Source organism: Calcarisporiella thermophila (genome assembly GCF_041956535.1).
Source record: "Calcarisporiella thermophila strain CBS 279.70 unplaced genomic scaffold VTP21scaffold_5, whole genome shotgun sequence".
In the NCBI taxonomy this organism is placed as follows: domain Eukaryota; kingdom Fungi; phylum Calcarisporiellomycota; class Calcarisporiellomycetes; order Calcarisporiellales; family Calcarisporiellaceae; genus Calcarisporiella; species Calcarisporiella thermophila.
Genome location: NW_027192195.1, coordinates 1035383 through 1058362, shown reverse-complemented (window position 1 = coordinate 1058362; position 22980 = coordinate 1035383). Strand labels below are relative to the sequence as shown.

Below are 22980 nucleotides of genomic sequence, written 5' to 3'. Positions count from 1 at the left end.
GGGATAGTATTATAACCATGGAATTTATAGCTGTCATAGGGCGATGTGTCAATGCTGAAAAACGGAGTCCCAACTATAGCCCCGAATGAGTTGGTGCGAGCTAAGTCCCTGGAAGTCGACGTACTGGCCCCGACCGCCCGCCCCATATTGGTCCAGGTTTCCTTGCTGTAGGTCGGAGCTGGACGGTGGGATCACGAAGGAAGGGGCCAGGGCGGGATCGCGCACGCTGGCAAAATGCTGCTCTATGGACTGTGGAACGGAAAACCGGCGCCGGAGAGGCTATGGGAAAGGGAGGGAAGGAGAGCAAAGGGGGGGAGGGAGAGTGCGCCATCAGTCCATGTATCAGCATCGCCGAGCCAGGGAGAGGAGGAGGGGGAATAGCTTACCACGTAGCCAGCGTGGGTCATCAGCACATCCTGGTCACTCTCTGAGATGGGCGCTAGCACCATCTTCTGCTCCGTCGTGGTCGCCGGATGGATACTTAGCCCCAGCAGCTCCTCCAAGAACCCGTCGGGGCATGAGTTGCGCCGGCCTTCACCGCCCATCGCATCGTTCACGATGGTCGTCGCATCGGTCATGGACGACGCACACGGGGACATCATGTGATCGGTGAGCACGTCGGAGGGGATGGGGGTAGAGTGGGGGGCGGCGGCGGCGGCAGTGGCGGAGTGCACCGCGGTGGCCGACTGATACATCTCGGGGCTGTAAGCGTGCTGGGCAAAAGTGCCCGAGTGCTCGGGATCCATCCAGGGAGACGGGGCGGGGCCCGCGGGCTGCATGAGGGGAGGCCAGAGATGCACCGGGGGAAGAGGAGGCTGCGAGGCGAGGGGGCATTCTTGCAAGGAAGCCGGGTCGGGGGGGCCTGGCTGCGAGGGCATCTGCAGGGGGCCGCGCGGGTTGGGGTAGAAATCGGCGGAGGTGAGGGGGATGGCGGAGGAGGGAGGTGGAGGGTACGCGGCGTCGATGGGGACGGCGGCGGTGCTTGCCGCCTGGGGCGGAGGCTGCTGAAGAGGCTGGGTTCTCCTTCGCGGCCGCTCCGACGTGATGGCGGATTTGGTCCGCCGCCTTCCTCCGCCTCCGCAGCCGCCGACCGCCGCGGGCCCCCCTGCCCCGCCCCCTCCACCGCTCCCGCTTCCAAGACTGCACCGTCTTCTTGCGGGCGGCTTTGGCGTGGTGTCAGGGCTGCGCTGCTCCTCGGGCTCCACGCCCGGCCAACCCCCGTACGTCATCCCCTCCCAAGGGAGAAAAAACAGGGGGGGTGGCACGGCGGAGAGAGGAGGAGGAGGCGAGGAGTGGGCCGGAGGAGGCGGCGACCATACGGCGGCGGCATTATTCTGCGGCCTCCAGCACAGGTCATTAATCATCTCTGGCGACGAAGCCTCGGTCGACTCGGCGCGCAACTCGATCGGGTAGAGCCCCTGCACGTTCTCGGCGAAGTTCTCCGACGGCGCATGCGGCTCCAGACCTCTTCCTCCTTCCTCGGCTTCATAGTGCACTGCACTCTCTCGTGCGTCTCTCCGCCTTTTCCGCTTTTTCCTGCGTGCAGCCTCACTCTCGGCTGCTTTGACCCCGGGGATGGATCCAGGGGCAGACGTGGATGCGGATGCGAGTACGAGTGCGATGCGGTCTAATCCGAATTTTGTGCCGGCAGCGGCCTCTTCCTCCTCCTCGCCCTCCGCCTCGCCTCCCTTCTCCAGCTCCCCCTCCTCCACCTCCTCGTCGCCCCCTACTACTGCCACTGCTTCCTCGTCGTCCTCTCTCTCCTCATCCTCCTCCTCCACCCCCTCCTCCTCACCGTCGCGTCCCTCTTGCTCGCACCTTCGTGCGGATTCCCTCATCCTCCTTTCCCTCGCTCTTCCCTCCGATTTTGCGCCGCCCCGCTCGGCACCCTCGGCGGCTCCGTCGGTGGACTCGGTCTCCTCCGCCCCCTTCGTCTCCGACCCGCTGCTCCGCCGCCCGCGTCCCTCGCGCATCTTCTTGATGTTGGCCCGCCGGTTCTGGAACCAAATTTGGACCCGGCGCGGGGTCATGTCCAGCTCCTCGGCCAAGATGCGCCGCGCGGCCGACGACGGCTTCGGGTTCTCTAGGAAGGATTTCTCGAGCACACGCAGCTGCGACTTGGAGGGCCGCTGGCGGCGCTTGACCTCGGTGGGGTTGTAGAACGTGGCGCGGAACTCGTTGGTGCTGGCCTTTAGCTCGTCGGGCGCCTCGGTCTCGAATGGAGCGACGGTGGCCTGCGGGGCTAAGGCATCAGCTGGAAATGAAAAGTCCATAGTGAGCACTAGAGCAAAATGGAATAACAAAGAGATAAACTCAGAACAGCGCAGGAAGTCGCTACAGGAGTAAAGCAATCAAAAAGAGACCGATTGAGGAAAGGCCACGGTGGAACAAAGAGGGGGAAAAAGAAAATCGAGAAATGGATATATAGGTATATATATGTATGTATATAGATATATATATATAGATATATATATCAGTTTATAGGTGGGTTTATAGATGAAATGTCGATGTGAGAGAAGAATAAGAAAACATATATGTGGAGACAGCGGCAGCAACAGGATATGTACAATAAACCAAGGGCAAAAAAAAAAAATAAGCACAGGCGAAGAGGGGAAGGCGAGACAGCCAAAAATATATGTATTTATATATGGAACGTATATACGATATATACTGCGCGGGAGAATAGCGATGGCGAAGCGGTATATGGCCAACTATAGCTAGAAAGCGATGGGTGGAAGTCGATGGCGGTATATAAGCAGGGGAGAGAAGCGCTGGATGTCGCCGGGCTAGGGGGCGATCCGAAGCAATCGCGTGGTAGAGTCCGTTTGTTTTGAGAATCCGTGAAAATCAGAACAAGCCTATCCCAATCACATCAAGCGTCAGAGGCTGGGCATCGTCACAGTGCGCGCTGGCTGAAGGGTGTGGCCGTGGGGGGAAGCAAGTGGGAGAACGCGCGGGGGAGGGAGAAAGGCGAAAAGCTGGTGAGCAGGAAGAGCGGTCGAAAGGGGAAAAGGGGGGGCAGAAAAAGCCTCTGGCCAGTGGCAAAAGAGAGTTTAGGGTGGCAAGTTGGGAGTTTGAAAATCAGACGCGGGCGAGAGTGAGAAAAAAAAAAACTCACGTAATCCCATCCTGACCCGGCGGAAAAGAAAATTCAGCGCAGAATTCTAAACTTGCTCTACTCCGTGCATGCAGAAAGAGGAGACACGTCTGCGGAAAAAAAAAGGCTTCAGCCTTGCATAGCAGCGCCGGGCCCAATGTGCTTGCGCGCTCGACGCTTTGCGGATTCTTTTTTCCCGCAGCCAACCGTAGAGAAGGTTGGGGCGGCCCTCGCCCCTCCACGAAGCAGAGGCCCAGGGCCCGCTGAGACGGGCAGTTGCCTCAGTCAGCCTCGGATCAGACGGCCTTCATCTCGCCCTCCCCTCTCTCCCTCGGGCAAAGTTAGGCTTTTTTTTTTCCTTTCCCACGATCGTCTTGCGCTGTCCAGCCCCGGCCCGAGCCCGCGGTGCGCTCGGCACCCTCGCTTGCAACGGTCGCCCAGCCCTCGCCCAGGCTTGTGGGCCGCCTCCCCCCCGGTGGAGGTGTGGTCTTGTGCGTGAGAAGCCGAGCTGCGCCGGGGCTCGGAATAGGAAGGAGGGAGGGGGCAGGGATCGACCGATTCGAGGAGAGGGGGCAAGCGGGGGTCCGGTTTGCCAATGGGCGCTGAGGAAAATCCCGCGCCAAATCCGCCCTGACGCTGCAGCTTGGGCTGAAGGGGGAGAGAAAGAGGAAGCTGCGGCCCGCTGCAAGGCGAATCATCCGCCCTCTGTCCTCTCTGCCGGCGGCCCGCTTTTGGCGCGAGCTCGGCCTTTTTCCCCCTCGCCGCCTGCCTTCAGACGCCCCCGTGCGTTTGTGAATGGAACGTCAAACTCTATTTGGGCCGCGATCGATCCTCCGCCGCCCCACCCCTCCTCTCCTCCACCGTCCCAGCTCGCCCCCGGCCAGCGGCTGCCCTCGCTGCAAGGCATGCACCATCGCCCCCCTGCGGTGCTTGTGCCCCGAGGGGTTTCCGCCTGCGGGCTTCCCTTTTTCTCCCGCTCTTTTGTTTTCTCTGTCTGGCGGCCCAGCTTCTCCAGCTTCCAATTGAAAATGTTTACTAAGCTACCAGGAAGCACCGATCTGCCCCCTTACAAAATAAGAATAGAACTAAAGCACTGACAATAAAAGAACGAGAGAAAGTCCAACCGTACAAAAAAAGAGAGAACAAAGTCACAGAACAGGTGCATCTGCACCTCCATACATGGGGAGATTTTGGGTAGTTTTCCTATGGCATATAACTATTTTTTTTTTCCTTCTCCAACTTTTTCCTCTTCCGTAGACGGCGGCTTTAAGAAAGATTCTATACATAGAAAGGCTTGGTTTTGGAAATTTGTGGGGGAGGAGGGGGAAAGGGAAAGCTTGCCCTCCTCTAGTGAGTCGGGGCCTGGAGCTTCGAGGGATCAAAGCCTAAATAGAGTGTGGAAAAAGGGTCAGCCAAAAATGAAGGATGAATCAGACAACAACAGCACCAAAAAAGAGAGAAAGGAGAAGGAGAACAAAGGACGGAAAGAGAAACCTCCCACCACCCCGTCCTCTTTCTCTCCTCCTCCTCGCCGCCCCACCGGCGTCTCCTTCTTTGCACCTCCAAAAAAAAAAACCCCCCACGGGATGCTTACCAGGCATGGGGAAGCTCGTGGCAAACGCCTCCACCTCGCGCTTGAGCGCGGCAATCTCCTCGTCGCCCTCGCACGCCACCACAAAGTCCTTCATCAGCTTGCTGCCGCTCTTGTCCTGGATGCGGAGCGCAATCTGCACCGCGCGGTGCAGGAACTCGGCCACCTGCTCAAAGTCCTTCTCCTTGAAGCTGCGCGACGTCAGGGCCGCGGTGCCGAGGCGCACGCCGCCGGGCGTCACCGCGCTCTTGTCGCCGTGCACCGAGTTCTTGTTGACGGTGATGGAGGCGAGGTCGCAGATCTTCTCCACCTTGCTGCCCGTGAGCTTCTGCGGGCGCACGTCCCACAGCACCAGGTGGTTGTCGGTGCCCTGCGTCGCGATGCTGTAGCCCTTCGACGCCAGGTGCTCGGCCAGCCGCCGCGCGTTCGCCCGCACCTGCTGCGCGTACCGCCGGAACTCGGGGCTCGCCGCCTGCTTCAGCGCCACCGCAATCGCCGCAATCGTGTTGTTGTGCGGCCCGCCCTGGCACGACGGGAACACCGCCTGGTTGACGCGGTTCTCCAGGTCGTCGCCGCGGTTGCGGCGGAAGAAGATCAGACCTGCGCGCGGCCCGCGCAGCGTCTTGTGCGTCGTCGTCGTCACCACGTCGCAGTACGCAAATGGCGACTGCGCCTCCTCGCCCGCCACCAGCCCCGAGATGTGCGCAATGTCGCTCATCAGGTACGCCCCGTGCTGGTCGGCGATCTTGCGCAGGCGCGCGTAGTCCCACTCGCGCGGGTATGCGCTGGCGCCGCAGATCAGCAGCCGCGGGCGGAACAGCGCCGCGTTCTCCTCGAGCCGGTCGTAGTCCACCAGCCCCGTGCGCGGGTCCACCTGGTACGGCATCGACTGGAAGTAGATCGACGACGACGACACCTTCTTCTTGGCGGTCTGGTAGCCGTGCGTCAGATGGCCGCCGCTCGGCAGATCCAGCCCCATCAGCCGGTCCTGCGGCTGGATCAGCGCGGTCAGCGCCGCGAAGTTGGCCGTGCTGCCCGAGTAGGGCTGCACATTGACCCCCCACTCCTCGGGATTGAGGCGGAAGGCCTCGAGCGCCCGCTTGCGGCACAGGTCCTCCACCTGATCAATGTACTCGTTGCCTCCGTAGTAGCGCGCGCCGGGCAGCCCCTCGCTGTACTTGTTGGTGAGGGCCGACCCATTGGCCTCCATCACGGCCTGCGAGGTGAAGTTCTCCGAGGCAATGAGCTCCAGGCAGCTGTACTGCCGGTACATCTCCTTCTGGATGAGCTCGTAGATCTCCTTGTCCTCCTGCTCTAGAGGCGTGTTGAGGCATGAGTTCTAATGTCCGACCATGTCAGAAAGGAGGGGAGAGGAGGGGGGAGAAAAAAACCAATAAGAAGAACCCAAGCATTAGAGGATATTAAATCAGAGGGCCCTATCGAATTGGCCTCGTAGCGAGGCGACGAGATGCACTTACCCAAGCATCGGCAGAGGCGGCAACGGTCATGTTGGCAATAGCAAATCAAAGACGGCCTGGTTTGAAAGAAAAAGCGAGAAAGAAGCAGTCGAAGAGAGACTCAAGTCGAGAGACAGGGGAGAGAGGAAGAAGAGGGGGGAAGAAGAGGTCTTTTCACCGGAGAAACAAAGTAAATAAAAATCCTACCAAAGGTCAGGGTGAGGCAAGATGAAATAGAGTGATATGGAGGCTTCTGCGCAATCGATTGGCCCCCTGCCTCAAATCGTAAACATCGAACTCAGAACGCGAACTCAAAAATTTCATTCGGAGAGCTAACATGAGATAAAGTGGACCGGAAGCCTGAGATCCCCAACGGAAACACAATTCCTGGTGCAGCCAGCCTTTGCTTATCAGGAGAAGCCAGCGCTTTATTTTAGATTTTTTTTTTCTTCTTTGCTTTAGCATAAAACAACATCGATGGTGTATATATACAATATATATATATATGTATGGTAGCAACAGCTAGTCTCCTCTTCCCCCCTCCTCTTGTCGTGCAAACATTGCAGGATAGCAGCGCCATTAAAGGAGAAGAGATAGATCGTGAATACAGCAGACGTCATGGATTGGTTTTTCTCTTTCCCCTCCCGGTATAGGTGGTCTTTGCCCGCGGTTTCGCCGGATAGGCCGGCGGCAGAAGCTCCATGCCCTTTGACACCTCGTCACGCCCTCCTTTGAGTTGATCCCGAGATGAACTCTTGGTCCTCCCTCCTTTCATTCCGAGAGCCCGAAAAGGCTGGGTAGCACGATCAGTGCTTGTTTCAAACACCGCAGAAGGATGGTGCAATTCCGCCTCACCATTCACCCCCCTGGCTCCTCCCCGAGTTTTCTTCTTTGCGGCGCCCCGCCGACGACTGCCCGACGCAAACCCACGCTTCTTTCCCCGGTTAGGCCCCTGGCTAGAGGCGACATTCGGTGTGGATTCTCCCTCGGATTCCCCTGACTCGTCAGAGGAGGAAGAAGTTGCAGAGGAGGAGGAGGAGGAGCCAGAGCCTTTGCTGGCGGTCGATGCTACGGAACGGCTTCGTTTTCTCTTGCGCATTGCCGCCACCACTTTCTGTACACGTTTGCTGGAGTGTTGCTTGGACTTGGGGGCAAGCACGTAGGTATCGAGAGTGGTTTGTACCGCCTAAAAAGCATCCAAAAATAAACAAGATACAGGATGAGATGAGATGAGATGAGATGAGATAAAATAAGATGACTGGACAAACACTACCATTCGCGAATTCATGTGTCTGATGATCGGGAGAAGTGTCTCGTCCACTTTCTCCTGTGACCAAGGGAGCGTCTCCATGAGAAACCTATCGGAGAGAGAAGAGACAAAATGAAATAAAGGTGAGAAAAAGCGTGTCAGAGCTGTGCACCAGCGCCACAGTGGGGGATTGGCATACCCCCTCTGCCTCCAGGGTCGGGGAGGGAAACTTACTCGCGAAGCACGTCCAGATCCGGGAATCCCCACACAAACGTCTCCTTCGAGTCGTCGACCAGCGGCCGCATGTACGCCTCTCGCACGTGCGGATCCGGGAACGCATCCGGCAGCTCCAGCTTTTGTATTTGCCTCCGCAGCCTTCGCTGGGTGGGGGTCTCGACGTCGACCTTCTCCCCCTTGACCACCTGCTCCCACCACCGCCTAAACCGCCGGAGTCCCTCCTCCCCCGGGAACTCCTGGATGATCTCCATGGCGGTCACCCCGCCCACCCCCGTCACGCCGTCCGTGTAGTCGCTGCCCAGCAACAGCGCCAGGTCCACCAAGCGGTCCCTCGTCAGCTGCATCACGTTGACCAGGTTCGCGCTCGTGTAAAACTCCACGTACTTCTGCTGGTTGAACAGGTTCCGGTACACGTTCGATCCTCCGAACAGGAACACATCGCTGTCGTCGCACACGATCCCGTCCACCAGCTTCAGCCGGAGCAACTCAGCACACTGCGCCTCCGCCTCCATGGGCGCCACGGTGTAGGGGATGCCGAACATGCGCAGCAACTCCTGCGTCTCCGCTATCATCTGGTCCGTGAGCGAGGTGGCGTCGCGCGCATCGCGCCGCTGCTGTTCACGAAGCTGCCTCATCTCATGGTCCAGCTCCGAGCGCACGGTGGACGCGTCCTTGCTGCTGAGCTCGGAGAAAAAGCGTGCAAACTCGGTGTTCTCCGCAGACAAGTCCTCGGGCACGTCCTCGTCATCAGAGATGACGACGAAGTCCTTGGAGGGCGACTCCAGCTGCTGCATCTCGGCGGAGGAGGACAGCTCCTCGAGAGATTGGGCGACTTGCTCAGATAGAACGCCGTTGGTCGCAATCCCACCTTCCGTCACCTCCAGCATGTCACCTATGGGGATTCGCGGTGTCAACTCATGAGCCCCTTGGGCCTCTTGTGGGGATAACAAGGGACTGGAGTCCAGCACCACAGGCAGGATGACCTCCTCGTCCCTGGGAGCATCCACTGGAGACCGGCCCTCCGCTTCGCTCAGCTGGGGTGAGAGCACGGGGGCGGGGGGCGACCTTTTGACCCGCTCGACAGGAATGCTCACGCTGATGGCCGGCTGAGCTTGAGGGGCGTCCATCCTCTCCACCGGAGCATCCACTTCAGTCACAGGGACCCTTCCCTCCAGGTCGGCCCCAAGCTCCGCGTGTAGATCCAGACCCTCGGAATTTGGATGGCCTTCGGGGACCAGGCCGACGTCCTCGGTCAACGTATCAAGGAGCACGGGCGAGGATCTCAAGTCAACTCCTCCCGAAGTGATCTCGTCGTCCTCCACCTCCTCCGGCTCACCCCCTGCGAGGCTGGCCTCGATGGCCGGGGCCGGCATGCTCTCTTTCATTTGCAAGACGGCCTGCAGAAAGTCGAGGTAAAACTGGACGGCTCCCACCGCCTCGCGATCGTCGGATCGCAGCTTCTCGAGTCGGCGACGAGCCAGCACCTGACGCACCTTTAACTCCGGCACGTTGCATTCATCGCTCACAGCCTCTTGCATCAGTTCGTCGTGATCGGGGTAGACGCGAGAGAACCCCGGCGGGAGGCGCGATTGCCAGCTGGCAAGGAGTCCGTCGGGGGTGGTAGTGTCCGGCTGCGACGGCTGCGCCGTCTCTTGTGCGGCTGGTTTGCGCTGCGCCAAAGGAACAAGGCGCGGCCGATTCCGCCGCGGATCTTGGAGCGTCTCCTCTTCGTCAGAGCTTACCTCCCGGTCCAACCTCAGCGCCACCTCCCGGTCCGGGGAGGATAGGATCCGCAGCGGCTTCGGTTTCACGATGGCCGGGGCTTGAGGCTGGCCTCGATCCTTCCCCTCCCCCTCCCTGCCTCCCTCCTTCTTCTTCTTCTCCTCCTCCAGCCGACGGAACCGCTGCATTATGTTGTCGATGGACTCGTTCTCGTCAGCGTAGGCCGACAAGTCATCCACAAGGGAGGAGTCGTCCACGGCGGTGCCGGGGGGGTGGGCAGGGTCCGCTTCGCGGACAAAGGCGCCCGGGAGGAAGAGGGAATTGGGCGGGGGGGAAGGGGGGCGATTCTCCTTGGTTGTCTCCTCGTCCACCGCACCGAGGGGGGCCGCGGGCAATTTGGCGCGCTGCTCCTTGGACTTGGGTAAATCGGCGGCGTGCATCAGCCGCTTTCCTAGCACCTGGCGCTTTTCCTTCAAGTCAGGCTCCACCTCGGGCACCCCCTCCTCATCCTCATCAAACCGCAGCAGCCGCGGTAAGCACTCGTCCATCTCGCTCCCCACGACACTGCTGCTCCTCAACTCCACCACCTCCTTCTCATCGTTCGCGCTCTCGCTCCCGCTTTGCTGCTGCGACTTCAGTCCCGGCAGCTTCCATCCCAGCTGCGTCTTCACGTTCTCGTTTTTCAATAGCATGTATTCCCGGTTTCGCTCGGAGGCAATGCGCAGAGGCGTGGAAGTGGCTATTTTGGTCTGCTCGGTGACGCTGAACTGCTTCTGGGTAAGATCGTTGCGCAGGGCGAGGTATTTTATTTGTTGCTTGGAGAAGTCGAGGGGGGTACGAGAGTGGCGGATCATTTCCTGCAGGCGCGCCCACGAAGGTTGGCGGCTTTTGACCTTGAGCTCGGTGATGATCTCGTATTGGATTTCGGGTGGGAGGGTCTGGAAGTCGAGCGAGTCGATATTGATATTCTCAAGATGATGGTCCTACAGGAGAGGGGAAAAGATATAGAGAAAAAAGAGTGGCATTTAAATATAACTGAAGCCTGTCTCCCTGATCACCCCATCCTCTAACCTTGATATCCTCGAAAAAAGTGACCAGCTCCTCCTCTGAAGCAAACCTAGGGTCATTTTTCCTGGCCATGTTCCTAAACATGAAAGCCAAGCGTCAGTGTCTAGTCTCCCCTAATCACGCTTCTAGCGGCATAGACTACTCTATTCCAGGAATAGGAGGCAAATCGTATTCGTCTTTCTTTTGCCGCTTGAGATCCGAATTCAAATTCAAATCCGCGGCCGTGACTTCCTCCGTAATAACCTCAGCGATGGGGGGAGACGCGTCATTGTTCTTGTTTCTACAGGTGCAATATGAGCACGGCCTGATCAAGGAATTCACTGAGATTAATGGACTTACTTCTCGGCGGACTTTAATGCATGCAGTTGCAGCTGAGCACGCAGGATCTTCTCAGCCGTCTTCTGCAAATTGTTCACATGGCCAGCTCGCCGTCTTCGGCGCTCGGTCTAACATGGATCAACAAAAGGAGAGAAATACGTGTTTAGAAGAGGCACGCAAAGGGGAGGGGGACAGTCCCCCCCCCCTTCAACAAGCAACGAAGGGGAACGAGGGTACTTTACCACGGTGCGACGCTTGAGCTCGGGCACTCCACCATCAAACACAAACACCGGTTTGACACCGTAGAATAACAGCTTGCAAATGCGGCGTAAGAATCCGATGATGTGGGCATTGCGCATAGGATTCCCTTCCTTATCGCGCATGGCCTTGAGAAATTGATGCAGCCAAATGCTGGCGTCGACTGCCAATCTCTTGCCCGCCAGAGTCTCGAGTTTGGTACTCTGTGCCGCTGGCTCAACCAGCGACCACAATCCCTTCACACCCATGTGCGAACTCGACTAATCTCTTGATCGGGTTGATCGGTGAGTGATTTAGAATTAACCAGTGCGGGGTCTACTTCAGCACCGTCAACTGACGAAGTTGGACTTGCGAAAAATCTAGTCACCGTTTTTCATATTTACGTCAGCAATCGAGGTGAAGCCACTTGTGTGGCTCAGTTCTTCAACCCAAGGCCCTGATTCGAGGCGGCATCCATTGAAAAAGAGCAAGACGCTATGGCAACGGCGGGAGAGAAACGAGAGAAGAGGAAGAAGCGGCTGACGATCAGACCCACTCTCAAGCTATAACATGCCCCTCCCCCCGTACTTCCACCCGCCTCGTCTATGTTGATCCATACCGATTGACCGTATGGGCCGTCATCTGCAGGCAATCCATTTTTTTTCATCTACTCTGCACGGAGCACGGCTTAATCCATGGCAGTCTTTATCCATCCCTGTGTCCATTCATTTCCTTTTTGCTGCACAATGCCAATGTAGCTAATATTCTCCCCTTGCTACATAGCAACTCATATAGATTCGGCATGATTGTGCAGATAGAAAGCCGACTGCCATGCGCTAAAAGTCGCGTAAGAATCGGACGGATCGGTCAAGGAGAGGGGGTGCATGTAAGAAAGAGGAGAAAAGTCGGGAAATTAAGTCAATTTATTTCCCGTAATTGCTCTTGCGCCCTCCCGAGTGGGCCTTCCCTCAAGAATTGCTATGGCGCGAGCATATTGACCCACATGCAGAGCCTCGCAAACTCTGCACTTTTATTAACTTTAAGCGTGAAAATGAGGGTGTGGATTCGAGCTTTGCAAGAAGGCTGCAAACCAAGCTGCCCTGGACAGGTTATTTGGGATGGAAAATCAACGCGAATATATCTATTCAATCTATTTTATTGAGTTGCAATCTCCACGCATCGCATTTATTTTAGATGCGAGCCAATATCTCAATCCCTCCTTCGAAATGACGGCTTCCAACTGATCTCACCTTGGGTTTACCTAGGACGGGAGCTTGGCACAATTGAATTGGAGAGCAGGACGCCTTGAAGAGGAGGAGGGCCTTTGAGGCTGCAGTTTTCACAGCCTTATTTCCAGCGTAGCTGCCGAGCTCTCCCCAGGCTTCTACTCTTCCAATGGCAGGTTTGGAGCGGCCGGAAGCTGTTTGCAGCCTCTGGAGCCAGGGAGGGGTATTACCTCGTTATGAAGGCTTTTTCATTTGGATTCGCTAGGACGGGAAATGAATGAAAGAAAATCAAACAATTAAAACAGTCAATAATTCATTGCAGACAGAGTGCATATCTCCCACAGAGACCGGTTTACTCTATTAATGGGGGCGACAGCCCCCCTCCCCCCTCTCCCCTCTGAGGGACCCTAGCTTTGTTATTGTTCCTTTATTTTTGAATCCTCTGCTCGATCGCAGAACCGTGACCATGAAACGCCGCCACCATCTGGTTATGTTTGCGCTAGTTGCGCTGCTCCTCATCCTTCCCATCGTCATGGCCGAACCAACGGAATGTCTTAAAAACTGCGATCCCGGCTCAACTGAGTGCAAAGATGACCCGGATTACGAGTCCTGTAGGCGAAGATGGATGAGCTGCCGGCTCCACTGCTATCTCGCGGAGTGATGCTCCATCCCCAGACTCGCTGTCTTGTGAGCCCCCCTCCCCCATTTCAGACCTTGTTTTTGGGATAAGCCCCGCTTGAAGCCCCCTCCCCCCTCCCCCCTCTTCTTAGCACATATGCTCTTCCATTGCTGCTTTATTTTGTTGTGGTCCATGACTAAATAATAAAGCAGACTAGCTATTGACAGAAGCAGCTACGGTGCCCGCGCCTCCCCCGGAGCTTTTCGCGGCCAGAAACTCTGCCGTGCCCCTTGAGAAAAAAATGGAAAAATGCGCTCCGCGCCCGCATAGATGCCGGGAAACTCTAAAGGAAAAACTCTAATGCAGGCGGGCCTGGAACCACCCTCGCACCCGCCCAAAAGAAGGTGACAAGCTGCGGGCCCGCCTCTGCTGGCGAGCAGATCAGGCCCGCACCCACCCATAAAGAAACGCAAGGGCACAAAAAAGAAACACTGACGTGATTTAGCCTAATCTCAGCCCTGGCTGATTCAGGCGGCAAGGGGAGGCGATGCTCGTGTGCGCGGGGGCGATAAGGCGGCGGGAGGGAGGATAAGGAAAGGGGCGAGCGCATCAGAAACAAGCCGGCGGTGTCGCATGAATTGCCCCGTTGTCAGAGCTGCTTTCTCCTCGACACGCCCGTCCCCCGCAGCACTCATGAAAAAAGAAAAATTGCCGCGAGCCAGAGGCCGCCGGGCCCTCGCGGCCTTCTAAAAATATCAGGAACCGATGTGTCAGATTTCCACTTTTTCGCTATGTTCGGAAATATGCTGCTTCTAAGCGAGGCAAGACATAACATGGGATAAATGAGATTCTGCCGCGATTGGAAATTATGGTTGTGGGAGTGCGACAAGCCCGCGGGGCCCGTGGTGAAATCGCCCTATTCAGCTTGAATAGTAGGGGCTTTTGCGCACACCCCTCGCCCCCTCTTGTCACCTGGCCTGCCCATCAAGGTTCGGCGGCCTCTCCCCACGGCCCCCCTTCCCACTCGCCCCCAAAATGGCCGGGCAATTGGCCCGGCTTGTTTTTTTCCCCCCCCTTTTTTCCCTAGTACAATCGGCCGCCGCAGGGGCCAACCGCGACGAACCTTGTGCGAGCAGGATTGGCGTCATTTAGCGAGCACGCTGGGCCGCCGCCGCTTGCAAGGCCACGCACGGGGAGAGGGGGGGGAAGGGCGAGCACGCCCGCCGTGCAGCGAGGGGATGCAATGTATGGGGAGACGGGCATCGCGAGCGCGGTTTGCCATATTGAACAGGCGCGGCAGAGAGGAGACTGGTTTCCCGTGCAATAAAGCCACTGGTTTGTTCGGAGGGTGTAGAAAAGGGAAGAGGACAGAACAAAACACCCAGCGCCATCCTTCCTGACTTAGCGCGCGCAGAAGGTCTCGTGAAACTCGCCCATATAAGGCATGTATTAAATGCATAAAACCTTGTCTTGTCACTAACTGTTTCGACAGATTAGTGGAACCACTCTAAATGTGCAGGCGGGCCTTCATCGTGAGCACAAATCAAGGTTCCCTTGCATGGTCAAGACGAGGACTGGCCCAGACTGAATCCCAGCTCATTCCCCTCCTCCGTTTTGGCAGCGCTATATATTACGTGTCAGCTTCCGACTTTTTTCTCCAAAGGCCGTTTTGGTTCCTGGAGCTCTTCTCTCTCCTCCTCCTCCTCCTCCTCCTCCTCTTTGCCTCTCGACCTCTTCTTGCCTCTCTGCCCTCACACCCACAACCCCCTCCCCACCTTGCGCTCTTCTCTCTGCAACCGAGCTTTCTTTGTTCTGCTTCCAGCCCCCGCGCACCATTGTCATCTCATCCAATCATGCAGTGCTCTCCAGAACTCTTTGCTCCCACCGCCCCGGCTTCCCCGCTGCCGCCATCCCCTCTGCCCGACCAGGACGCAGAGGTTCCGCTCGTCTTGGTGGAAGGCCTTTTCGGTGTCAACCAGCCCTGGCTTTGGGGCCCCCTAGACAAATTACAGCCGCAGGGCCGCAGGCGTCGTATCATTCACGTTCGCCCCGGGCCCTGCTCAAGCCTACACGACCGCGCCTGCGAGATATTCTACCAACTGAAAGGCGGCAGAGGTAAGCGCAAAAGAAAATTGGAATTGGATGTGTCTGGCAGAAGCTGATGGTCGTATTGGTTCTGTTTTCGCCGTAGTGGACTATGGAGAAGAACACTCTGCTGAGAAAGGACATTCGAGGTACGGGCGCGTGTATGAAGGTATTGCATCGGCACTCGTCTCCCCATTGAAAATAAATCGTCGACCCGATTTTCCATGACTAAATCCTGGATTCCTTGGATAGGCCTTTACCCACAGTGGAGTGCAAAGCATCCCCTTCACTTCCTGGGCCACTCTCTGGTAGGTTCCTGAAAAATAGCTCTTTATCACCCCCCACCCCCCTCCCCCGTCCCTTCTCTGATCTCTAAATCTTTCTCCTTTCATCTCTCTTTCCTCACAGGGAGGCAACACCATCTATCGCCTTCAGCAGCTCCTCGCCGACCGCTTCTTCTCCACTCACCCTGACACAAGCGAGAATTGGATTCGCTCTCTCACCGCGGTGAGCTCGCCCTTCCGCGGAACAACCGCGGTCTATCTCCTTGGCGAGAAGCACCATTCTCCCGGAGACGTGCGCCCTTTCTCATGGGGAGGAATCATATATCGCGGAATGCATCTCTACGACGCATGGGCCCCTGCCTGGCTCAAGTCGTACTTCTACGACTTCAACATCGACCACTGGGAGATCGGGAGCCGCTATTCCCTGAAGCGGTGCCTGAAGAAGAGCCCGTGGGCCGAGGGCACCGACAACCCCCCCTATGACCTGACGCTGGACGAGGCATCGAGGGCAAACGCGGAAAGCAAGACTTTCCCCTGCACATACTACAAGAGCATCGCCACTTCGATGGTAGGTTCGACCGTGTGGTGGCTCGAGAGAATACTTGGCGGCTAACCCTCTCACCCCTTCTCCTCCTCCTTTCGAATTAGACCCAGCCCTCCCGCGGTTACCAGTTCCATATCCCTCTTCTCTCGCAGGCCAAAACCATCCCGCTCACCGTCCTCTCCTACCTCATCGGCCGCTACCAGATGCATCCGAAGCCCCCCTCCATGAAGTGGTTCTCGGAGGAAGACTGGTGGGAGAACGACGGCGTGTGCCCCAAGATCTCGCAGTACCATCCGGGCGATTGCCGCTACGAGTTTTGTGAGCACTTCACCGGCATCTGCCCCTCCGTCAAACCCCACCTGCTCAGGGAGGAGGGGAAACGGGGTGGCCTCAAATCCCGCGTGATGGATGCATTCAACCCCCACCACATCGTGCCCAAGCCCGGGCGGTGGCAGGTGCACGAAGTCCCGGCGATGTCGCACATCTCCCTGCTACCGCTGTGGGAGGGCCGGTCCGAACAGATGGAGTTCTGGACATGCTTGTTTGCCTACTTGGCTCGCGTGGACGGGCTTGAGCGGGATAACACGTCAAACAACTGAACTCTTCCCTCTCTCCCCCCCCCCCCTCACCTTCTATTATTTTATTTTGCACCGACACACAACCTTGTCTTTCATACCATTATGGTATACTAAATTGTTTTTACCATGCACTACAGCGGTTTCCTCCTCTATTTTCCCCCTATGTTTTTTGAATGCTTAAAGGTCCTAATTTGCTTCTGGTCTTGTTGATCTTGTGGTTTCTTTTCAATGCTTCCTCTCCCCTCATCGTACATATTATTCATTCCATTTTTTTTATTCTATTTTATTTTTCTCCCTTCATCTTATCCTTGTCATTTCAAAACACTTCTCCCCCCCTTTTTAATTTTTTTTTGTATTGTTGTATTGTTCTAAAATACATGTTTGATTCCGTTTTTTTTTCCTCTAAATTTTTGTTTATCCACCCTGCAACAAAAATAATTGTATGCATTTTCTTCTCCCCTTACTTGCATCTCATGTACATGGTGCTAGCATAAGCAATGCCTTGGCGAACAAGTCAGCTCGAGATTTCACTGCTTACCACATTGGTGGATGTGCATCCGAAACGCCTTGCCTGCACGCTAAGAAGGTCCGATGCAGTGTGCAGGTATAATCCAAGCTCCGCCCCCCCTCCCCCCATCCCTCTCTTCTCGCTCGCACCGACTCCCTGTTTCGAGAGGGCAGATATCCTCCGATGATGAGCAGATGGATAGGCTATCTCTCTCCCATCCTGTCTATTTAGTCAAATTGCATGGTCAACACCCACTCTCCTTTTGTTGTAGTTTTTTTTTCCTTTGGGGCCAAAAAGAACGGGGGAAAATGAGGAGAGGAGAGAGAGATACCATCGAGTTTGCAATAGTGTGCATACACGAACCGAGCGCATTGGATTCGGAGACTTTGGCCTCGGCTTCAGCATCAACTATATTCTTAAAAAAGCGGTTGTTGAAACAGGAGTAGATATAAGCAACAGGAAGGAGAAAAAAAAGAAAGAGAAAAACCAACAGTAATAGAAGGGTGAAAAAAAAGAAATTATATATATTTATATAGAGAATATGGAACAAGAGGGAAGGGAGGGAGCGAGTTGAAGGCGAAGAGCATTAGAGGGGTGGTGAATCCGATCATTCCTCGTCTGTCCACTGTGCCGCATATTGACCAATGTAGGGTATTTCATATCTTTCCAGGGTGGCCCCATCCTGGTAGGCGCGGTAGCTGAGAAAGAGGGGGACACGCGTTAGGGTTTCCTAGTCTATCATAAGTGAGCGCGAGTTTGCACACATACCTCAAATATCCGATGAGGAAAATCTCCGTAAAGAAGAGTAGCCAGCTGAGGAATGTCGAGATGAACATGAAGATGAACTGAATAACCTAAACGCAGAGAGAGAAAGAGAGAAAGAGGGCAAATGGACCGTCAGTATTGCCAACACTGGGCAAAGGGTGACATCTTCAGGCTTACAAGCATCCCCAAAAATAACAGGGACGACTGCCATGCATGGAAGCGCACGTAATCATTCTTTTGCTCTAATATTAGGAACAGTACACCTATGTCCGCCATCGCCCGTCCCAGAAAACAATTAGTCCATCGAAGCGGGGTTGGGGGGGGGGTGGGGGGGGGCAAAAAACAGGGGCCACCTCATCATTCAGCAGACGCAATCTTACCAGTGACACATCCCAGCGAATAGGTAAGTGCCGCCTCAATGTCCACCCGGATCGGCAAGGACGTCTCGTATTTATTCACCCGAACCGTGTTGGCGGCTTCTCCCTCCTCAAGAAGCCCGGCGTGGGTCGATGGATTCTGGTAAGAGCCCGCGATGCCGCTTGGCCCTGAGGAGGACGAGGAGGAAGGAATGGGCTGGTAGCCGCTGCGACCACGCTTGGATTCATCAGGTGAGGGGGTGTACGGCGCAAAATTCATCTTGCGATGGCTCGGATCTTGGCAACAGGGTAGAGGAAAAGCTGGGCCGCGCTCTAGTATTCCTTTGTGGCCAAATCCCCAGCCACGCAAATGACGCCTTTTTTTCAATTTGAAGTTTGCCACAAGAGTCTCGTTTGTTCTTTGGCCCTACAAGGCACAAGTATCCCCTCCCTCGCTCTCCTTTACTTACATGTGAAGATCGCAACACCGGCATGGCGTCGAAGCCGAACCAATCCGAGCAGGAAGCACAACTTCGAACCGAGGTAATGAATCACCCCTTTTTCAGATAGAGATTTTCAGCATCACGCTTGTTTCCCTCGTATCCCCCCTGGCATGATCTTTCCCTCCCGCATTCCATCGGTCTTTTACTCATTCTCTCCCCTCCTTCCATGCATCCAAGGGTTACACTCATATCTTCGAATGGTCCGATCCCCCCAACGCCCACTACCCCCCTCATGTCCACTCCACCGAGACCACCCACCTCATCCTGGAGGGCGAGCTCACGCTGGCTATGAACGGCCAAACTCGCACTTTTGTGGCGGGTGACCGTGCCGACGTCGGGGCCCAAGAGCTCCATGAGGCTTGGATGGGCCCGAACGGCTGCCGCTACTTGGTGGGCGAAAAGTAGACCCATCGATTTTCCCCTCCCCTTCTGTAATAGTAGGGGTCATTCGCCGAATTTGCACAAGATGGATGAAGAGAATAAACGCTGTGTAAGAAATGTATTTTTTTTGTGGCTACCAACACAAGCATGTCAAGATGGGGCTATGTGATACGAGAGCAATAAAGGAAAAAGGACTATACACAGAATATAATAAAAAAACCCCATGCATCACAAGCAGTATGGGTAGCGCAAATGGTAAAAAGGAGGAAAGCAATGCAATAACGATAAACTATAGTACACGAGAGAGGAGAGAGAAAAGATTATAAACTATTAAGAGCTCGAATAAGAAAAAGTCACTGTGAGAAGTCATCGCAAATGTTCATAAAAAACCCAGAAGGAATAGGAGATAAGAGAATAATCCCGAACCATTTCCACCAGCATAAGCATAGAAGAGATAAGAATGTCCGCTCATAACGCATGCCTTTGCGAGTCAAGCTTAACAAGGCAGGGGGGGGGGGGGCGGTGGGGGAAGAACACCGACGGTGCAACAAAGAACCCGCAAGTAACAGCCATCGGCCACCTCAAGGCCTCCTTCTCCTTAAGGCTTCCGGAATTCGGTCAACACCGGATAGATGGCCTGGAATGCCTGATAGATCTCCTCTCTTACTTTAGCACCCGTTAACACAATCTTGCCACTGACGAAGATGAGCAACACAATCTTCGGCTTCACCATACGGTAGATGAGGCCGGGGAACAGTTCAGGCTCATAAGAAGAGAAGTGGCCGTGGGAGTAGGCAAGACCCTCGAGACGGATGGGAAACTTCACGTCTAGAAAGAGGGGGGCAGAGATCACGTGGTTAGCGAGGGGTGCCAGAGGTGGGAAACACAGAGGAAACAAACCTGTAGAGCCCACAATGTTTTGGATCTTGAAATCAGTGAATTTGGCGTTGAAGCCAAGTTTCTGAATGATGCGGGCATACTTGCGGGCGGCAAGCCGTGAATCCTCCTCCGACTTGGCTCCCGTCACCACCATCTTGCCACTCGCAAAGATAAGTGCGGTTGTCTTCGGTTCACGAATGCGCATAATCACTGCAGCAAAACGCTAAAAGTGTGCAAGGGAGACGAGGTGGAGGGGAGGCCAAGAGGAAAGTGGGAAAGAGTTTGAAGAAAAGATTCAAAGTATTGAATAAAAGGTCATGCAGGAATACAGGACACAAGAGTCTGTACCTTTGGATTGTATTCAGCGTTGCGCGCGTGGAGCGCAATCGTCTTTAAGTCCAGGCGGCAATCCAAATTGACTGTCGCAACAATATTTCTGCACGAATACATTTATTATACAAGATATATACAAACGCGATCATCGATGATAACTTACTGTAGTGTGGGGGTGATGCCGGCGACAGAGTACGGGTTCTGCGGCTGACCTCCAGGTGTTGGTGCATCCTTCACCTCCATTGAGGAGGGGGCAGGCGTACCCATCGACACTGGATATTGCAACAGGCCGTTTCCGTTCTGTACCGGCTGGGGGGTTTGAAGGGATTGAAGGGGGGAAGAATACATTATGATGAAGTATATGATTCTATATATAAAAATGTGTGTTGAGGGTGGGATGGGGTAGGTTTTATCAGGCGGAGGGGCAAAAGGTTCCGGGAGGGGGGGATAATTTACGATGACGACGTCACAGAAAATGAAACCAATGAAAATAAGACTTCAATAAAAGTGAAAAAAATTTGAAAAATTCGACTCTCCCCCTCCCCTATTTATACTGTCAGAAGTCGAGCAGTCACGCTGTGGTACAAATAAAAAAAAACTCCTTCGACCAGTCAGATGCTGCCAAATCCTTTATCTCCCGCTACAATTTTCACGTTTGGTTCTTTTCCATTCTTTTATCAATTTAGCCCAAAGCCCATACATATTATGGCTAGTGCTCCCTGATTTTTGATGAAAGAATTAAGCATCTAATGCCACGGGCATGGAATTGAGGACGGAGATGGGAATGATTATCTGATTTGGGCCCGGGCTTGGTTAGGGGTCCAATAAATAAATAAGTTTTGAAAGCGGCTTTCTACTGATTTTAGTCCGAATGACGACAAAGGATAAGCAGAGAAAGAAAGACTTGGGATGCTGTGCGATTGTATGAGCCAGAAGGAGTTAAGAAAAGCCGATGAGTCAGGCATGGGAGGTTTATGAAGATTTGAGGATTACAATGTAGAGCATGAGGGGACATCTAGGAAGCTAGAGTGAAAGCTATGGGGCTGCAAGGGAAATTTCATCCAAAATGAGAAATAAATGGGTTTGCTTCAGCCATGGATCGGCCCCCTGCAAAGTTTTGCTTTCGTGTTTCAAAATGGGGGGCAGTCACGAAACACGACAACAACACGACAACAAAAGAAAATTGAGAATCGAGGATACAAATAACAGGAAAAAAAGGTTGGGGCGATTTTTGATCATCGAAACTCAACCCAAAGTCCAGCCCGGAATCCCCTTCACCAGGGAAGGACTGTACGATGTGCTGATACCATTGTTGCCTATGTATCATCACAACTATCTTAGGATGACTAGATCAATGCCCATAAATTTAACATTTGCTACTGTCTATTGATACTGAATATGTGTCGATACCTGCACGTCTTCGTCAAACCACAATCCTACCAGTAAAATCCCTGCACAATGTGCACATTCAGCAATTAAAATGAGAAGAGTAACGCGGATTTATAAATTTCCCAACAATCGCCATTGATGCTACTTTATATATATATATGTATTCACACGGGTTAACCAAACATAAGTTTTCCCTAACTCGCATCTGTTACACGCGTAAAAATGCCCAGTTCTTTACATAGAATTGACCAACTTTTTTTTCTTGCACTAATCCTATAACGTTCATATGTACCTGGCATACTTGAGAGAGCTTAAGCTAGATAAATCATTTCAAAGTCAGATTGATTACAGTCAGTGTGACTTTCAAGAAAAAATGTACCCTCTACCTCCATTTCTTTAATGGATCTAGCTGCTCTACCTCAAAAATTTATAGATTTTCTAGCTGCTAATGACATAGATCCTCGTATATACACCATCACAGACCTGCCACGCTTTATTCGGTTTGATGAGAATGAGATATCCGCATCGGAGGTGGAGCACCAACTACAAGCGCATATAGAAAAGGTCGAAGGGGTTGACGGATTTTGGAGATTAGATGGAAGGGTGAAAATCGTCGGATGCCAAGCATACAAGGATGGAAAAGTACATATTGCTCTGGACAGCCAAAATGGTACGGTGCTCACTGATTTTTGCATTATCTTAGATTTTCGGTATGGACATCAGCTCCGCTATTGCCGTCTATGCTCTGGAACCGACGCCAGACTCTCATATTCTTGACATATGCTGTGCTCCCGGTGCCAAGCTCTGCATGCTTGCTTCCTTAGTGGGCACTTCTGGGGAAGGCACTATAACGGGGGTGGACATTTCGGCCCATCGTGCCGCAACTTGTCGCAGTCTACTCAAAAAACATCGCAGCTCTCGGGCACGCATATTCGTAGCGGATGGCACCACTTTCGACGTCCATGCTCCCGCGCTTAAATCAGGCGTGTCCCGTAAACAACGAGAGCGCGAAGAGTCCAAGGAAGCATTAGTGAAACCATTCTATGCCCCCAAATTAATACGCAACGATCCCCAGCTCAAGGGGCGCCTTTACGACCGTGTACTGGTGGATGCCGAGTGCACACATGATGGCTCGCTCGTACACATCTGGAAATATACTTCGTGTCGTGAAGGCTGGGACTTCGACGCCTTTGAACGCCAAGTCCTTGACCCCCTTCGCATCGATTCCATTCAGCAGCTACAGAAAAATCTGCTTGCCAATGGCTGGCGACTGCTTAAGCCTGGCGGGATCCTTGTGTATAGCACATGTTCTCTGTCAAAGGTTCAGAACGAGTGTGTGATTGCGTGGTTTCTGTCAAATCATCGGGAGAGTGCAAGATTGGAGCCCGTTCATTGTGGATCGATAGTTCCCTCTCCCCCCAAACTGACTCCGGAATTCCCAGATATTGACTTGAGTGCGGTAAGAAGGTTTGACCCCTTGATCTCAAACACCTCGGGATTTTTTGTGGCGAGAATACGAAAACTAGCAGCAGACCCTGCTCTTTAGCAACCATG

At 54.4% G+C, this 22980-nt stretch overlaps 12 protein-coding genes across 12 annotated transcripts; 6 read left to right on the top strand and 6 right to left on the bottom strand.

Annotated features, from left to right (window-relative positions):
* Positions 1-48: 48 nt before the first annotated feature.
* Positions 49-2273, bottom strand: VTP21DRAFT_9533 (uncharacterized protein; the record flags this gene model as incomplete). The annotated part of the gene is made up of 2 exons (XM_069400500.1): positions 49-279; positions 387-2273. The coding sequence occupies 2 exons, from the start codon at positions 2271-2273 to the stop codon at positions 49-51; spliced, it is 2118 nt and encodes a 705-aa protein (XP_069254420.1).
* Positions 2274-3254: 981 nt separating this feature from the next.
* On the top strand, positions 3255-4194 carry VTP21DRAFT_9532 (uncharacterized protein; the record flags this gene model as incomplete). The annotated part of the gene is made up of 2 exons (XM_069400499.1): positions 3255-3381; positions 3485-4194. The coding sequence occupies 2 exons, from the start codon at positions 3255-3257 to the stop codon at positions 4192-4194; spliced, it is 837 nt and encodes a 278-aa protein (XP_069254419.1).
* A 250-nt stretch (positions 4195-4444) lies between these two features.
* On the bottom strand, positions 4445-6196 carry VTP21DRAFT_9531 (uncharacterized protein; the record flags this gene model as incomplete). The annotated part of the gene is made up of 3 exons (XM_069400498.1): positions 4445-4482; positions 4692-6027; positions 6167-6196. The coding sequence occupies 3 exons, from the start codon at positions 6194-6196 to the stop codon at positions 4445-4447; spliced, it is 1404 nt and encodes a 467-aa protein (XP_069254418.1).
* Positions 6197-6761: 565 nt separating this feature from the next.
* On the bottom strand, positions 6762-11245 carry VTP21DRAFT_9530 (uncharacterized protein; the record flags this gene model as incomplete). Its single annotated transcript, XM_069400497.1, has 7 exons — positions 6762-7331; positions 7419-7503; positions 7629-10336; positions 10425-10497; positions 10564-10701; positions 10761-10867; positions 10982-11245. The coding sequence occupies 7 exons, from the start codon at positions 11243-11245 to the stop codon at positions 6762-6764; spliced, it is 3945 nt and encodes a 1314-aa protein (XP_069254417.1).
* A 1423-nt stretch (positions 11246-12668) lies between these two features.
* VTP21DRAFT_9529 (uncharacterized protein) lies at positions 12669-13321 on the top strand (the record flags this gene model as incomplete). Its single annotated transcript, XM_069400495.1, has 2 exons — positions 12669-12813; positions 13188-13321. 2 exons carry the CDS (start codon positions 12669-12671, stop codon positions 13319-13321), a joined length of 279 nt encoding a protein of 92 aa, XP_069254416.1.
* A 27-nt stretch (positions 13322-13348) lies between these two features.
* VTP21DRAFT_9528 (uncharacterized protein) lies at positions 13349-14084 on the bottom strand (the record flags this gene model as incomplete). The annotated part of the gene is made up of 2 exons (XM_069400494.1): positions 13349-13567; positions 13935-14084. 2 exons carry the CDS (start codon positions 14082-14084, stop codon positions 13349-13351), a joined length of 369 nt encoding a protein of 122 aa, XP_069254415.1.
* A 248-nt stretch (positions 14085-14332) lies between these two features.
* On the top strand, positions 14333-16333 carry VTP21DRAFT_9527 (uncharacterized protein; the record flags this gene model as incomplete). Its single annotated transcript, XM_069400493.1, has 5 exons — positions 14333-14936; positions 15013-15075; positions 15159-15214; positions 15315-15758; positions 15839-16333. The coding sequence occupies 5 exons, from the start codon at positions 14333-14335 to the stop codon at positions 16331-16333; spliced, it is 1662 nt and encodes a 553-aa protein (XP_069254414.1).
* Positions 16334-17427: 1094 nt separating this feature from the next.
* On the bottom strand, positions 17428-18221 carry VTP21DRAFT_9526 (uncharacterized protein; the record flags this gene model as incomplete). Its single annotated transcript, XM_069400492.1, has 4 exons — positions 17428-17518; positions 17589-17674; positions 17763-17848; positions 17966-18221. 4 exons carry the CDS (start codon positions 18219-18221, stop codon positions 17428-17430), a joined length of 519 nt encoding a protein of 172 aa, XP_069254413.1.
* Positions 18222-18433: 212 nt separating this feature from the next.
* On the top strand, positions 18434-18849 carry VTP21DRAFT_9525 (uncharacterized protein; the record flags this gene model as incomplete). The annotated part of the gene is made up of 2 exons (XM_069400491.1): positions 18434-18484; positions 18622-18849. 2 exons carry the CDS (start codon positions 18434-18436, stop codon positions 18847-18849), a joined length of 279 nt encoding a protein of 92 aa, XP_069254412.1.
* Positions 18850-18941: 92 nt separating this feature from the next.
* Positions 18942-19151, top strand: VTP21DRAFT_9524 (uncharacterized protein; the record flags this gene model as incomplete). The annotated part of the gene is made up of 1 exon (XM_069400490.1): positions 18942-19151. One exon carries the CDS (start codon positions 18942-18944, stop codon positions 19149-19151), a length of 210 nt encoding a protein of 69 aa, XP_069254411.1.
* Positions 19152-19423: 272 nt separating this feature from the next.
* VTP21DRAFT_9523 (uncharacterized protein) lies at positions 19424-20385 on the bottom strand (the record flags this gene model as incomplete). Its single annotated transcript, XM_069400489.1, has 4 exons — positions 19424-19653; positions 19726-19927; positions 20053-20140; positions 20201-20385. The coding sequence occupies 4 exons, from the start codon at positions 20383-20385 to the stop codon at positions 19424-19426; spliced, it is 705 nt and encodes a 234-aa protein (XP_069254410.1).
* Positions 20386-21825: 1440 nt separating this feature from the next.
* On the top strand, positions 21826-22972 carry VTP21DRAFT_9522 (uncharacterized protein; the record flags this gene model as incomplete). Its single annotated transcript, XM_069400488.1, has 2 exons — positions 21826-22068; positions 22130-22972. 2 exons carry the CDS (start codon positions 21826-21828, stop codon positions 22970-22972), a joined length of 1086 nt encoding a protein of 361 aa, XP_069254409.1.
* Between the last annotated feature and the right edge of the window lie 8 nt (positions 22973-22980).